Source organism: Neopsephotus bourkii, unplaced genomic scaffold, assembly GCF_033783945.1.
Source record: "Neopsephotus bourkii isolate Nb327-2 ecotype Australia unplaced genomic scaffold, CSIRO-AGI_Nbou_v1 NB_1433, whole genome shotgun sequence".
In the NCBI taxonomy this organism is placed as follows: domain Eukaryota; kingdom Metazoa; phylum Chordata; class Aves; order Psittaciformes; family Psittacidae; genus Neopsephotus; species Neopsephotus bourkii.
The window spans coordinates 3418331-3433296 of NW_026901910.1; the positions used below are offsets into that span (position 1 = coordinate 3418331).

The 14966-nt window shown below is 46.2% G+C and overlaps 1 protein-coding gene across 2 annotated transcripts in view; it reads right to left on the reverse strand.

Moving 5' to 3' along the window:
* The window catches only part of UBASH3B (ubiquitin associated and SH3 domain containing B), a 63092-nt gene extending 52924 nt beyond the window's left edge, over window positions 1-10168 (reverse strand). The window contains exon 1 of one of the 2 annotated variants that reach the window (XM_061368505.1): window positions 9871-10168. In XM_061368505.1, the coding sequence (XP_061224489.1) occupies window positions 9871-10034 (164 nt within the window). In that variant the 5' untranslated portion in view covers window positions 10035-10168. The remainder of the gene's footprint in view (window positions 1-9870) is intronic. The other variant, XM_061368504.1, reaches the window with a different exon arrangement.
* Between the last annotated feature and the right edge of the window lie 4798 nt (window positions 10169-14966).

The window sequence follows — 14966 nt, forward strand, 5'->3', positions numbered from 1 at the left end:
AAAGTGAGACTTAAAATACCCTCATACAGATGGTTTTAGGTTGGTGTAAGGGGTTCCAGTTGTGCAGCTCGCCCCACACAGGAGACCTCTTGCACACAGAGAGGTTTAAACAGGATGGATGATGGATGCTCCTGGAGCAGTGAACCTGTAGTTGCTGTCATACTGGAAGGAAACAGCATTAGTTGTCCTGCACCATCACAGCACAAGCTCTTTGCGTGCACGATTCGGGTCTCTGTAGACCCATCCTGACTCATCCTTTCCCCAGCCTGCTGCACTTGGCTGACATGTTTCAGACCCAAATAATCAGGGTAGCAGGGGAGCCTCCTGCAGCCCCACTGCCCAGGAAACCTTATTACATGCACCAGCTCCAAAAAGCACTGTGAGGCCCTGGTGCTCCCCTGGCACACAGCAGCAGGGCAGCAAGAGCTTCAGCACAGACCTGAAGTCTACTAAAGACTCTGCTGCCCAACCATATAAATGCACTGTGAATAGGCAAGAAACACCTGAGGTTTGTATTTTCCCTCCCAGAGGCTTTGATACTGATTCTTATTTACACACAGGCTCTTTGCATTACCTGAATGGTGTGAAAAACCCCATTTCTCTAAAGGAAGCTTTCCTTAGCAATGGAAATTGGGTTATTTCCGGGTATGATCCTCAGCTGGTGTGTATTAGTACGGCTCCAACAAAGTAAATGGTGCTGAGCTGGTTTACACCACCGGAAGGCTTTGCCCGTTAGAGCATGAATGCATTTATGATACAGCTACGCTATGGGAAGGGTTGAAGAGACTGTAAAGGGAATATAAACATGTATTGTAAGGTGCAGCTGTAAGTTAGGTTTGCTCCAAGGCTTGTTTCCGTTGCCCACAGACTAGTGTGAATGTGAGCCAGATCCAATTCTTGTTTAGTTTGAGATTTCTTTGAACTGACTGCAATTTATCCGTGGCTGATATATTGTGATTTGACACTCGCTAGGACTTGGCAGCTACTCTCAGGAAGAAATATTGATTGTGAAGAATAAATTCAATATAATAGTAGAACAAGGGAGCAGGACATCATTGACACCGTTTACAGCCTGCAATTCCGGAGCGCCCTTTGTCTCCAGTGGATGGCAAATGTTAATTAAGGTGCCCTCTCTGGCATCGAGCAACTTGATGTATTGTCTCACTTGAAATGTGTCTGTCTGTAGAAGGGGAATGACACTCGTTCCAAAGTAGCTGTTCACAGCAGTGCCGTTCTCATGCAGCTGTGAATTTCACCCATCAATCTAACTCGCTGTAACTACGGGTAACGACTGGGAGTACAGGATTTTGGAGGCAATGCTGAGATCACTGCCTGTCAGCAGGAGATGATACTGTCTGCTTCCTTATGTGGCCTCTCCCTATTCACTCTAGAGGCATTTGCTCTTTCTGGCTCCTGTTTACATTGCTGTCTCCTAGAAAGGGATGATGTTTTCCTTTTCTATTTGCACAGCCCCCCAGCACAACAGGATTGTGGTACTTAGAAATCAGGCTTCTCCTCACTGGTGCAAGGGGAAAATGGCACCAGTGTTTCATGGCAGCATAAACTCAGGGCTTGAAATTTGCATCATGAAACCTATTCAGTCACTGTGAATAAAATGAAGAAGGAAAACAGTATCATTTATCTATTTCAGGTATTTCCAATGGCATTTAATGCAGCCCCTTCATGCTTGGTAGAACTGTATGGAGCATCTTGATCTCAGTCATTCAAAAGAAGCACGTGCTCAAGGGCTTTGCTGAATCAGGCCGTTAATGAGATTTGTGTCGTGTAGGAACTTGCTCTATTTTATTAGGTAGAGGAGAAAGAAAACAGTCATTTTTACAAATCAGGAGATGAGAAATCTCTCTGAAACACACCCGCCTCTACACCAGCAAGTATTGCACAGTCACCAGCCATGAGCTATTCATTCTGCACTATCATGAACTGCAGAGCCTAGCTAATACTACATGAAAGGGAAAAAAGTGGCACTTGCCTTGCATTAATAGCAGGGGGCTGATGGGTATGAGTGAAATACATTTACAACCTCTTTGGATGTCAGGCTATGGGAGGCCAAGGTACTTATTGAAGTTACTGATCTTAGGATATGCCTCTGCATTCGTAGCACAGAAGATGATATCCCAACATTTACACAGGGCTGCTGTTTGCTCAGCCACATGCATAACCTTTCTCTAGCATTTTCCTGCTAATCTCCTGCTGGCAAGGTACTGGTGCTGGCAATGAAAGCAGATTTCAGTCTCAAGGACCTGACTGTGGTGTCTGGGGAAAGCAAAGACATCAGACTCATCTCCTGTCACTCACTGCAGGTTCCAGTTTATGATTGTTTGCTTTCTGACTAAATTCTACCTGCTGCATGGTGGGTGATAGAAACCACTCAGGACCCAACAATACCTGCCAGGGTACTGTCATATCTGCACATGCAACTCTGCTCTCTGTGCTGACCTTTACTCTTTTGGGAATCCCAGTAAAAAAAAGGGGCTTTCCAGGGAATGGAGCTGCAACGGCTCCTGCTGGCTTAGCTGTGTGAGATCGATATCTCTTGGCTCCATACCATGAGTTGTGGCTATTCAGGAGTACCTCAAAACTCGTCTTTTGTGAGTCCTGGGACTTGTCAAAGCTTCAGGAGATCTTAAACACTGCTTATGTTGGCTGTCAGCTGCTTTGTTGCGGTGACTTTAGCAGTTCCCTCAACCCATCCTATTATTTCTGGCTGTTGTTTCCCCCCCTCCTCCACTTTATGCTACATTCAGTCTTTGTGCACGATCGGGCAGCTCAGGATATGGCAGGGACAGAAAAATGCCAAGCCAAGCCAAGGCCTATTCTTTCCAGGTCTGTTTATATAGGGGGTGAGTAAGACACAGGCGCCACGGTGCACCCCATTGTAATGCACAAAGCCTGCAGCGAGTCTTGGTGATGGAATCCAAAATGCTGTCAGCTGCTAAACTACAGCTCTTTTGATGACTCTGCTTGTTGAGGATAATTAGACTGGTGCAGTACAGACACACACACGGATGTCTCTATTCTATTTGCAATGGCAGAGCACATGCTGGGAATCCACTATGAGCACCAGTTAAAACCTAGGGCAACGTTTTCGAGTGTGAGCAAGACTTGAGAGTCGATGATTTGATTTCAAAGGTGACTTAAAAACGCCGGTCTCATCAGGGGCCAGCAGAGTTAGGTCTTGACATGTAAAAGCACCAAATTGCTATTTTTTGGGGGGTAAACTTTAGCTCATGAGCTGCCAAAAACCACAATTCCCCCCTGACTTGAGCAGTAATCTAGGAGTAAGCTTCCAGAGGGCTTTATAAGGCAGAGTTCTGCAGAAACAGGCCAACACGCTGCCTCTGTCACCAAGCCTCCAAGGGGAAATAATACTCAGCACTTTATGCAAACAAGGCTCCATTCAAATAGTCCATGCTGGGTATCTGGAATCATGAGTTTCTCCAGTGAGTCTTTGTCCTGAGAATCTCATCAGGAAATTTAAACTGGCTCCTGACAGTAGTATCAGGTCTGTGAACTGGGAGAGAAAAAGGGACTGAAAAGGAAAAGATAACACTGGTATCTCTATCACTGATACATATCTTGAAAGGCAATTGCATGCTAAGGATCAAGTTACTAACTGGTTTTTGATACAGAAAGCACAAAGGCTCTGTCAGTGACATGTAGGGTCTGGGTTGTGCTTTCTGAAGCTCCTCTCCTTGCTAGTGTAAAGGGTAGGATCAAGCCCAGGACCTTTGCTCCAAGACACAAAACCCATCAGAGAGAAGCACAAGCAAATGTTTTCTTGTCGCCGTGTTGTTTTTAATCCCAAACTGAACAAGGTACCCAGGGACAAGGAAACTTTCTGACATCTCTTCGAGTGTTTGCCAAAGTTAAAACTGCCGTCTTCTGGCTGATTTCCACTGAACAAGGAACTTGCTGCATATGGTGATGTTACTCAGACATTTCAATCTGAGATCCCAATGAAACATGGTGTGTGGAAGCCAATATAAATGTGTGTTGGGTTTTTTCTCTCCTCTGAGCTTGCCTTCTGGGCAGCTAGCACTTCTGCAGCAAGTATTGCAGTGCCTTGCTGACCTTGGCTCTGCTGTGAGCATTCGTTGTAGAAGGATTTTCTGTCCCTAAATCATTTTCTCAATATTTTTGGCAGAAGCATCTTCTTTGTCGATATTGGACCTGAATATCTGATTGTTCCACTTCTCCCAACTGTCAGATACGATTAGTGCCACTTATGTATACGGATTCCAGAAGTGCTGCGGAATGGCTGCCATTATGAGTGTGATCTTATCATGGGAATGACTTCTTCAGCCTCTGATAAGACAAGGTTTCTCTCCATTTGAAAATGTTACACAATGGCATGGAAATGGATGTTCTACTTAGACCAGATATCTAACTCTTGTGATTAAGCTAATAGACTGAAACTATAGATTTAGGTGCAAGTGCCAGTCTAACTACAGATCTGACATCGATATTAAGCTTCTCTGTGCCTCAGTTTCCAGACAATACAGTGGAAATAGAGAGCCCTCTATGTTTTATCACTTTAGATCTTCAAAGTAAGGAAGTGTCTCACAGAGATCCCTCCTATACCAAACATGTTGGAGCTGCTAGCACATAACAGTCTGAATACTGCAGTAACCATCTCTCTGTCCCACAGCAGAAATGTGCAATAAAGCCAATGGAAAAGTATCCATACGCAGAGCAGCCATGGGTCTCAGTCCCTAATGTATGTTTGCTCCAGCCTTCCTCCAGTGCACCTTCCCCACAGCTGCTAACTCAATTGCAGTATCCATGTTCCACTGCGCAGTGCAGACCTGTTGGATCCCTTCCAGCACAGATGTACCAAATTGTTATGAGGCCTCAGTGCTGAACCTAGGGATTGCAGTACATGAACTAGACCAGTTAATTGCTCAGGCTGTTGCTCAAGTTACAATGTGGAATCTCATCCATTAAACCCCTGCATGGGCTAAGAGCTGTGCATCTCAGAACTGAGAAAAGCTCCAACCAGCACACAGAAAGGGAAGGTCACAATAGGGGAGGCAGGTCTTGTCCAAGTGATGTGCACCTCTAGTGAGTTCTTCCACCTTCCCTATTGGTAGGGTGTAAACTAGTCACAAATGCTCCCTACGAAGTTCCTAATCAAAAACATCCATTGACCTGATTCATGGCTGGTGTGCAGTACTAGAAATGGTAATATTTTGGCTAGATGATTTCTCTTCTGCACTGTCCAGGGGCTCTATCCAAGCCCAAAACTCACTGATGAGCACAGACAGAGCATTAGGGGAAGCTTTTGCCCAAGCTAAACACCTGGATTTTCTATTCAATAACTAAAGATTTCCTCCAGTGCTGTTACCAAACGTGGAAATCCACTTTCAATGCAGCCTTCTAAACTGTTGCTTCTAGAAACATTTCCATCCATTGACTTCATCACTCAGGATGGGGTTCCCCTCCACACCCCAAGCCAGCACAAGTCTCTGTGAATCACTGAAACACTTCTAAAGCTTGCGCTCAAGTGGGACTTAGTGGATGCCTATGTTTTGGGCTGCTCCGTTGCAGTAGAATGAATTTCAGCCAAGAGTATTTGCACAAAACCAATACCCTGCAGGCAAGGCCGTGAAGGAACAGAAACCACTTCAAAATCGAAAGATAATCTGCAGCACTTTCTTTCCATGCAGTATTTTCCCAAACCCAGCTCAAACCCTAGAGGGATGAGAGACTTCGCAGCCTTTCTGTGCTACGTTGCTAAGTCTGTTACTAGGCAAAACATGTTTAAGCAGCCTAGAAAACGTTTTCAAAACACAAGAGAAGATTTTACTGTTTGTAAACTGGATCTGAGCTTCTTTTCTTTGACAATAATGAACCTCTTAATACTCCCCAATTCTCCTAGTTACCGAGAAAGCAAATCCAAATCAGACTGGCTTGGCTCTATTTGGGTCCAGGGGAAATGTTGTAGAGCTTTGTGAATGAATTAACTCATCTTCATGCCCATGAACATGGAGTTACACCCAGGTGGTCTTTTGTAGGTGGGAGGAAGGAGGAAATGTGTAGCGTGGGTTAAGTTCATTCATGCTAAACTACAATATTCTTGTCTATCCCATTTTTATGGCAGGGAAGTGTTTTCAATTATGTCTAGCACCAGCAGATCCACTACACACTGAACCAACATTATGGACCTCTATGTAGAAGATGGTCCCCTCTTTTCAGGCTGAGATGATGGGAAGGAATAGCAGTTTAGTTTTAGAAAGCTTTGCTACCTGTGCCAAGTACAGTGCTCATCTCTTGGGCTTATCACACAGAGCATGGTAACCAAAAAGCATGATGCCTCTAATTTCAGTGCTCTGTTTTATGGACAGTGATTTACTCAGTTTGAGTAATGACAGGGGCCAGAGAATTATCTTCATTTTTCTAGGCCTGGATCTCTTTGGAAACAGCACCTCAGGGCTGTGGCTTGAATTCAGAATTGCATGCAGAAACTCAAGTAACATTTGATGTTGTATGTATTTATCTATTCATGCACATATGTGCATGCAGAATTGAAACAAAACAAAATAGGATTTTTTTTTTTCTCATCCTAGAATTTCATCTGTCTGTTTTGGGGTTTGTTTTGGAGGAGTTTAAATCCTGACATGAAACTTTAAAAGCTGTGAATCACTGAATTTGTTGATTCCGAAGCCACATTGATTTGTGCACTGTGCAGGCTACAGGTTTTTTACTGCTTAACCATGTGCTAGTTCCAATAACTTAATTTTGGTCAAAGGCCTTCTTCCATCCTGAAACAAACTGCAGCCCATCACTAAATTTCCCTGTGTTTAGCATTTTACAGCGATACACGTTACACATGGATTCTTTTAATTGCTTGTACATGCATAATAGTTTTAAGTGATTTCAGTTGAAACCCTGTGGTTTCAAGGGCCTGTAAACTACATTGTGCTTCCCTTTCTATTTAATAGGAATACTATCAACACCTATATAGGGAATATCACACAATGAGAGGTGCTGGCAGTCAGATTTGATTTGTGTTTGCAACCACTGACAGTAGATCCATTATTCTATGGTTCTATGATTATGTGATGATGTACAATATTTTGGGAATAGTAGTTGTGTGAAATCTCTTTCTAGATGAAGCCTGTTCTTGTGTTAAGGGGGATCTGGTTAGACTTTTGTGTGACCTCAGGTGAAATAAAAGGCTGGTCTTGGTGCCTGAATTGCAAAATGGCAATCGTAACATCACCTTTGCCTTCCTTCCTTGTTTAAATCAGAAACTGCTTGGGACAGGGGCAGCTGCCTCCTGTGCGACTAGACAGTACGTAATGTAATGGGATAATTACGAAATAAAGAGGTAATGAGTGTGTGCTGATGAAGAAAGAAAAGTAGAACAGCTCTTCACTGTAGCAGTCCAAAGCGATGACATACTACAGTGGTTTGAGCCATTGCTATCCACAGGTAAGTGCACCCGAGGTGATTTGTACCACCCTGCATCACCATGTAGAGTAGCCCAGCTGAATTGAAGCTGTTGCTGGGAAGGAGGAAAAGATTCTGACAGACAGATGTGGACCTCTGAGCTCTTATTACTGTTATAAACTGTAACCAGGGAGAATCAAATAATGAATGATTTCAGTTTTGAAGAGACAAAAGCTGACTTGCCCATTGGTAGGGGTGTGAGGTATGTGAAGTTATCGAGCTGAATTAGAAGCTGAAAGTAAGCAATGTGAGTACTCCCCAGGATCTAAGTACCTCATCTAAAACCAGCATTACTGTCATCTCCAGGTAGCTCCTGTGTCTCTTACCCTGGCTTCAACTGTCCTCTCTGTCCCCTGCCCTGGTCAATCCCCCCAGCTCAAACAAGAAGCCAGGAGGCCACCGATGCCAACAGCAATGGCATTTTGTGACACGGCTGACAGCACACTCTGACAATTTGGAGCTTTGTTTTGCATAAGCCATCCGAACAGATGGTCACCACTTCGAAGTATCAGCCTGGTTTGTATTTGTACGCAGCATCTGCAAGCACAGATCAGAAATCCCCTGTTCTGTCAAATTCTCTGCCTCCTGTTGTAGCTGTGGCTCTGATTTAGAGAACAGGGGTGGGAGAGTTTTGGGGCAAGACTCAAAAGGGCTTTACTGTAAGGCTACTTCTCAGTACTAGTTTTGGGAGACACAGTGTTTTTCCTCCTCAGCAACCCACTATTCTTACTCACTCACACTTGCAGAGTAATATGCTCTGAGTTAAAAAGCAGTACTGGGAAGCAGTGACCTTTAGGGATGTCCTTTTGCCATGCAGCCCTCTCTCATGCTTCCAAACTTGTGTGCCATTCCATAGCGTACCCTCGGTGGTGGTTTGTTGGGGTTGATTTCTGTCTTGCTTCTTATCTGATTTTCAATGATGAATTGTGTGTAGTATTTCCAGTGGGCTGCAATAGCGGCACTAATTGCTACTTCACATCAGGAGCATGGTCCCCCCCCCAGCAGACAGCTGAGTTATCAAACAGGGTTCTGTTGCAGTACCTTGCATTTAATATCAAGACAGTTTTACCCATCTGGCAGGTTATATTTGCAATAGCTACTCTTTGCTGTTGAGGATGCTTTATGCCTTTCTCTGTCTTGCTGTCTGGGTTTAACCCTTCCTATCCTGTACGATGAAGCTTTGGGTCCATTTTTGTTCAGTGTTAGCATTTTCTTGGGCAAGAATATGAACCAGAGACACAGTTCCTTGGCTAACGTTTAGGTAAGACCAGGGCTTACTGTCAGCCTTGATGGCACTGTTGTACAGGTAAATAAGTAGTTTCATTCATAGTATCAAGCTGTTTTTTCCTCTGGCTACACTGAAAGATGCACATCTGTTTTTCCATGCGAGCAGAGCATGAAGTCACCCATCTCCTGCTTATCTCCCCTTGCATTCATTGTATATAAATGCTGTATGTTGATTTCAGGAGGTAACTGTATAGATCACTGACAGGCATAAGGAACATAAGTAGGGCAATGGAAAACGTATGTTAGATTTTCTGTATGTGCTAGTGGACCCACACCAATCTCATGAATCCCCTACTGGCATATGTCCTTAAAACTGCATGTGTGCACCTCTATAAGAAACCTGCACAAAGACACTGAAAAACCACTGAGTTCTGACTGGTATCAACAGCAAGGAAAACTTAAACGGATCAAGGAATCATCCAAATCCCCGCTGGTTTCATTTGCATCCTTAAAGCGCACAGTCCCATTTTGGGAGTCACTATGTTTAAAACTGGAGAGCCATTAAGTTATGGTTAGGTTGCTGCCTAATTAATTTAAAGCCTTAGCACACGCAGGGAGATTACACCAGGGCACTGCTAAATTGGGCAAAACCCACCACTTTGGACAAAAGACATTTCCTTCTATTGCTCTGTTCCTTTTCGGTTGACTCGCAGGCGGATTAAAGGAAACCTTCCTGGTGACCGAGTTAGCCAAAGCAATTGCGCCTTTAGGAACCCCTGTTTTCAAAGCCTTTTGGAAGGAAGGGCTTTGATTTCAAACATTCGCCTCCCTGGCGCTGCCCAACTTTCCAGCGCTGAGGGAACGGGACCCGCTGCTCCCCAGGACGGCACCTGCCACCCCGCATCCCCCCGGTACCCCGGTTGGGGGCAACGCTCCTGCCCGGCGCTGCTGCGGGGAGAGATGCCCCCGGAGCATCCCTCTGCCCGTAGAGCATCCCCGGACCTCTCCGTGCGCGCATCCCCGGGCCGCCGGAGCTCCCTCCCGCAGGCTCCGGCTGTGGATGCAGAAGCAGAAAGGCGCCCGCGGCTTTCCGTAACAACGAAACGGGGTGGTTGAGCGGCGGTGGGGAGGAGAAAGAAGCCGCGGGGAAGGGGCCGTGCGGCGACTTACGCCCGGGCTTTGGGGAAGCCCATTGACAGCAGGATCTCCAGCGACGAGCCATGTTTGATGGTCCCCGCGCGGTGCTGCCGGTTCCGCCGGGGGATGACTTTGCTGTACAGCTCCTCTTTGGCAGCCATGGCGTGCGGTGCGGGCTGCCCGCGCTGGGCCATCATCACGCAGCCATCGCCGCCCGCGCAGGGCCATGCAAACCCGCAGCGCCCAGCGCCCCGCCGGGGGCCGGGGCAGGGCCCTCCTCCTCCTCCTCTTCCTCCTCCTCCTTTCTCTTCTTCCTCCTCCTCCTCCTCCTCCTCGCCCACCCGCCGCCACACGTGCGCGCCCCACGCCGCCACCGGCGACTTTGCAGCGGAGCCGGGAGAAGCCGCTCGTTTCCCCCCCCCTCCACCGCGGTCTTAAAGCCGCCTCCGGGTATGGGGTGTAGCCCTGGCCCCGGCGCTATGGGGCTGACCTATGGGGGATGCTATGAGCAGGATCAGTGCCGGAGCAGAGGGGAGGTGAAGGCTTGGTTTATAAAGCAGAAGCGCTTGCACAAACAATCGCTATTTCGATTTTTCTGGGTTTTAGTCATTTTTTGTTTCTTCTTATTTCGTGCAATATTGACCTAACTGCACAGAGGGGAGGCAGGGTGCTCTAGGACATCAGGGGCTCTGTGCGCCACACGCGCTGCTTTGATGTGTTAGCACTAGTGGTTAAACTAGGTATAGTTAGGCAAAAGAGTTGTGCTTCAGTATTTCTGCCTCAGTCTTAGGTTTCTGCATCCTTCCTCTCCCCCTCCAAGCTGTCACTTGGGATATACGGCCTCAGAGCCTGTCAGTTTCAGGGATTGCCCTTCCCAGTGTAAGGTCTGCTGTGACTGAGCTCATCTCCCATGCAAAACTGCTTGTTCCTATGGGCTCGGTGGGACAACTGCTTTCATCCTAGTTGTATTTCAGCCTCCAGTTTGCTGTGTTTGTGCTGTAAAGCAAGGGGTTCCTCTGGCATCCTCCCCTCCTCGCCCTGCTTTCCCCTTCACAGTTGAAGTCAAGCAAATACCACTGCCAATCTTCTCAGAGCAGGCCCAGCTCACAGAACATCATGAAATGACAAAGCTGCAAAGAAACAGGAACCATTAAGAGGCATTTTTTAGCCATACAATAGTTAATGTTGGGGAAGGAAAGCAATGTTGGCAATGATGTATCTATTACTACAGAGATTACCATTACCATTAGGGGAAACAAACAGCCCATTTCCAGTTTGTCATATCAATGAAGCCAGAGAAAGGAAAAACTCCTCTCTGCAGGGACAAGGGGCCAGCAAGTAATTCTCGCACTGTCTGGCCTAAGGAGGACCATGAAAACTAAAGCTCCAGAAGGATGTCACACAAAGCGCTGCTTGTTCATGTCTTCAAGTCACTTTTAACTCCTCTGATGTTGCTGAGGCACTGGTTCTTTCGTTTACCCCCTCTATTAATTGGCAAGAACTTCATTAAAGTCAGTGGATGAAACCAAGGAGCGTTTAGTCATGGACTTCGGCTGTGTTAGACGTTCTGCAACTGTGAAATCAGGATGAGGCACCCAATCTATTCCATTTTAACGGAGGAGGAGATTTAAGGCTTATTAATAACAATATTTGCACTGAAACATATTGCCGGAGCCTCCAGAAGTGTTTGTCACAGGCAAACTCATCCCCAGCCGTGCTTGTAGCAGCAGAAGGATACAGCTAGTTCTGGACCAGGGAAAGGGGAAGGTGAAAATCCCACATTAACACTCCCACCTCCCAGACGAGCAGTGCGGGCGATTCCCAGAGGAATCTGATCAATGTGCAGGGATTCTGTGCGGATGGTTGTGTTCTGACTTCACTCAGTATGTTTCGCTCATGCATGGGGGGGGTTGTGCTCCAGCTGTATTACTCAATCAGGAAATAACAATAAGAATGCAATTTGCTATGGAAGTAGCTTCCAGGGGCATTGCCCAGATGAGAATCCCTTTCCTTTAGCTGTGACAGATTCACAGGATCAGTTACAAGAAAACCCACCTTATAGAAATGATCACGTTGAAGTTTTGGTGATTGGATGAAGTGCTGCAACTGACTGCACTGGTAGCATCAAAGATGTTGCAACAAGCGAGGAGGAACAGAAATAGGATGTTTACACATCTGCGTGTGTAACTCGTCGTCTGTCACTGAATCTGGCTGCATACCGGCTTGAAATGATTTTCCAAGCTACCTAAGAGACCGCCTCATGTTCTCATACCTTCACTGAGTGCCTCTGCATTTGTTCTTCCTTTACATTAAAACCCCTTCACTGGGAAGCAGCCCTCTTCTTTTCCCCCCCAGCGGTTAAATATAGGCCTTGAAATAATGCTTCCTCCCACCCATTTCTTTTTGATTGAAAGCTGAAAATGAAGGCTTAGTGATGAAATAGGAGCAGGAAAGCAACAGGCTTGTCTGTGTTCCCAGGGCTCTTCTGCTGTTTTCCTGAGTGAAACTCAAACATCATCCTTTACCTATGGGAGAATGTGTTCTTAAGGGATTACTTATATCACTTCCTTCAATGTGACACAGAATTAATCTGGGGTAGGGTTTAAAATGCCACACTGGACAGCGAGTTGCTGTATACTTCAATAGGAAGAGGTCAGGCTCCTAAGGAATGTGAGCCATAGTTAGCTGTCTTCCCAGTTTGATGCTACCACCTCATTTTTGCATACAAGGGGTTTACTCTCTTAACAATGGAAGTGCTCTGAAATAAACAGCACAACAGCAGGAAACGGAGCAGGGGTTTTGCTCTCCTCCTTCCTAACTTCCCTGCCTTTAAAAGGGAGTCGGATGCTGTCGGAAAATCCCTTTTCAAGGCTCTGCTTTTGAATTATTACCAACTGAATTGCGTGGTTGCCCCATGGGGAGGGAGGGACAGGGACGGGATGTGGAGCTCCTCCTAGGCCAGCACCTCCTTTGTAGGAGCAGCAAGGGCAAGACTGTCCCTTCTCCCTTGGAAAGAGAAGTCTGACATAAGGCTAACATTGAGTAAAAGCTGAACAATGAAGGACACAGCAAGATCACTGTTTCTAAGACTTTGAGCCTGATCTTGTGATGATTTGCGTGCTAAAACCATTTGCCATACACAGACATGGCAACTTCAGGCCCATCAGCAGCTGAGGGCAAGCAGGGCTGCAGCCTTACCCCTTATCTTGCTTTGGCACATCCATCCTTCGGATTATGTGTGTTGAAGTGGTGTCAACATGCCTTTGGGGCATCAAAAATAAAACTGAGTCCACTCTCAGTGCTTTTTCCCCTCTTTTTTTTTTTTTTCTCACGAGTTTCCAAGTGTCAAGAAACTGATTTATCACAGAGAAAAATGAACAGCTGCCTCTCACTTGATTCAAAACAGCATGAAAATGGAGTCAAAGCTATTAGTGAGTTTTTACAAAGCTAAGACCAGAAACTTCAGCAAAGTTCAGCCCATTTCCCATATAGTTGGTGATTGCTCTGTGGGCAGTGTGTTGTGACTGATAACACCCATCTGAGCATGTTCGGAACAATTGTGAAGCCTTGGTGGAAGTGGAAGAACAACATTCCTGAGAGCAGCTTCATTTTAAAGCCTAAACCACCTTTGTCCAGATATTTTACCTGTTTGGGCTTCGTTAATTGAGCTGGAATGAGCATTTGTTTGTGGTTCCCACCCGTAGGGGCAGTTTCCTTCCTCTTTGCTAAGCATCCATCTGCCTAGGTACTTACATGAGCTCCTCTTCTCTCATCACTGCAATATTTGAGTCCCTCCAGAGTATTTGAAAATAGAAAGAGCAGCTGGTTTATAGGAGAACAGTATTCTGTACTTTGTCCAGAAGGCTGTGAAAGGACTTTGTCACCCTTCACCCTATCTACCTCACCTCAAATCTCCGTCATGAGACCTGGGCTCTGGGAGGATGCATTAGGGCTGCAGAGCACTCCCAAAGGACCAGGGATATTTTATCCATTTCCATCTTTTATTGCCTTGAGGCTGGAACTCCAAACTCTGCTGCAGACGTGGAGGTGTGGGGCTGGATTCGGCCCAGGGCTGGTCACAGCACTGCTGGCTTCATTAGAGAGCAGCTGGGGCTTGGCCTGGAGGATGCGAGCTGGCCACAGGGATAAGAGAATTTGCTTTTCTAGCTCGGATTTCCTTCTAATTTGGAGCGTATTTTCCTCATTGCAAACAAAATCCACTTTAATTTCATCATAATCCTCCCTTCACTTGTGCACAGAGCTGTGAGGCCAAGCAGGACTGTCAGGTGTGAGCTAAGAGGCAAAGCATCCTTCAGATATTTCCCTTTGAGAGCAGAGGGCAGCAGATGATATCTAGTGCAGCTTGCCTGTCAAGCCCAATGTAAAAGAAGGATAAAATAACATATGTATTTTCAAATGGCTTGAGCTATTTTTGGTTAGAAGGCAACAAGGGATTCTGTGTGAGGAAGGAGTCCTGGCTGGATGTGCTAGGAAATGATTTACTGCACGCACTAACTCTTCTGCTCTGGTGTTCCTCTCAGTTTGGTGGCCCATAGAGGGTACTTGGGGTAAGTGACAGTACAGTACGCCTGCTGGGGGGGATGGCAGCTTCACTTGGCAGTCTTAGCAGAATGGCCTGTCATGGGTCATTAAAAACCAAGCAAAACACAGATGTGGGAGTAGTGAGAAGCTGGGGCTTTGCAAGGACAGTCTTTACCCTCTCCTAACGTGTGCAGTAGTGAGTTCTTTCATATACACAGCAAATAGTTGCATGCATCTTCCTTTCAGCTTCTCCTTGCAGACTTGCTGCATCAGCGCAGCTGACCAGGGTCAATGCATGTACAACATGCTGTGGAAGCTGCAGGGTCTGCTCAGTAACATAGGGGGTTTCAAAGGGAGCTTAAAGCCAACCGGTGAATTAGCATGTCGGTATGAAATCCACTTAGGCTGGGCTTGAGAAGCACGGTGAGCTGATTGCTGCCGTGGTCTGCTCTTTGTAATCCTGGTCTCTGTTAGTGGGAGAACAGTTGAACAAACAGAAGATTAATAGGCTCCCAACTTGGAGCCCATGTGCAAGAAACATCTTGAGCATTGGCTATCTTATCTATTGGATTCCGTGTCTGGTTCTG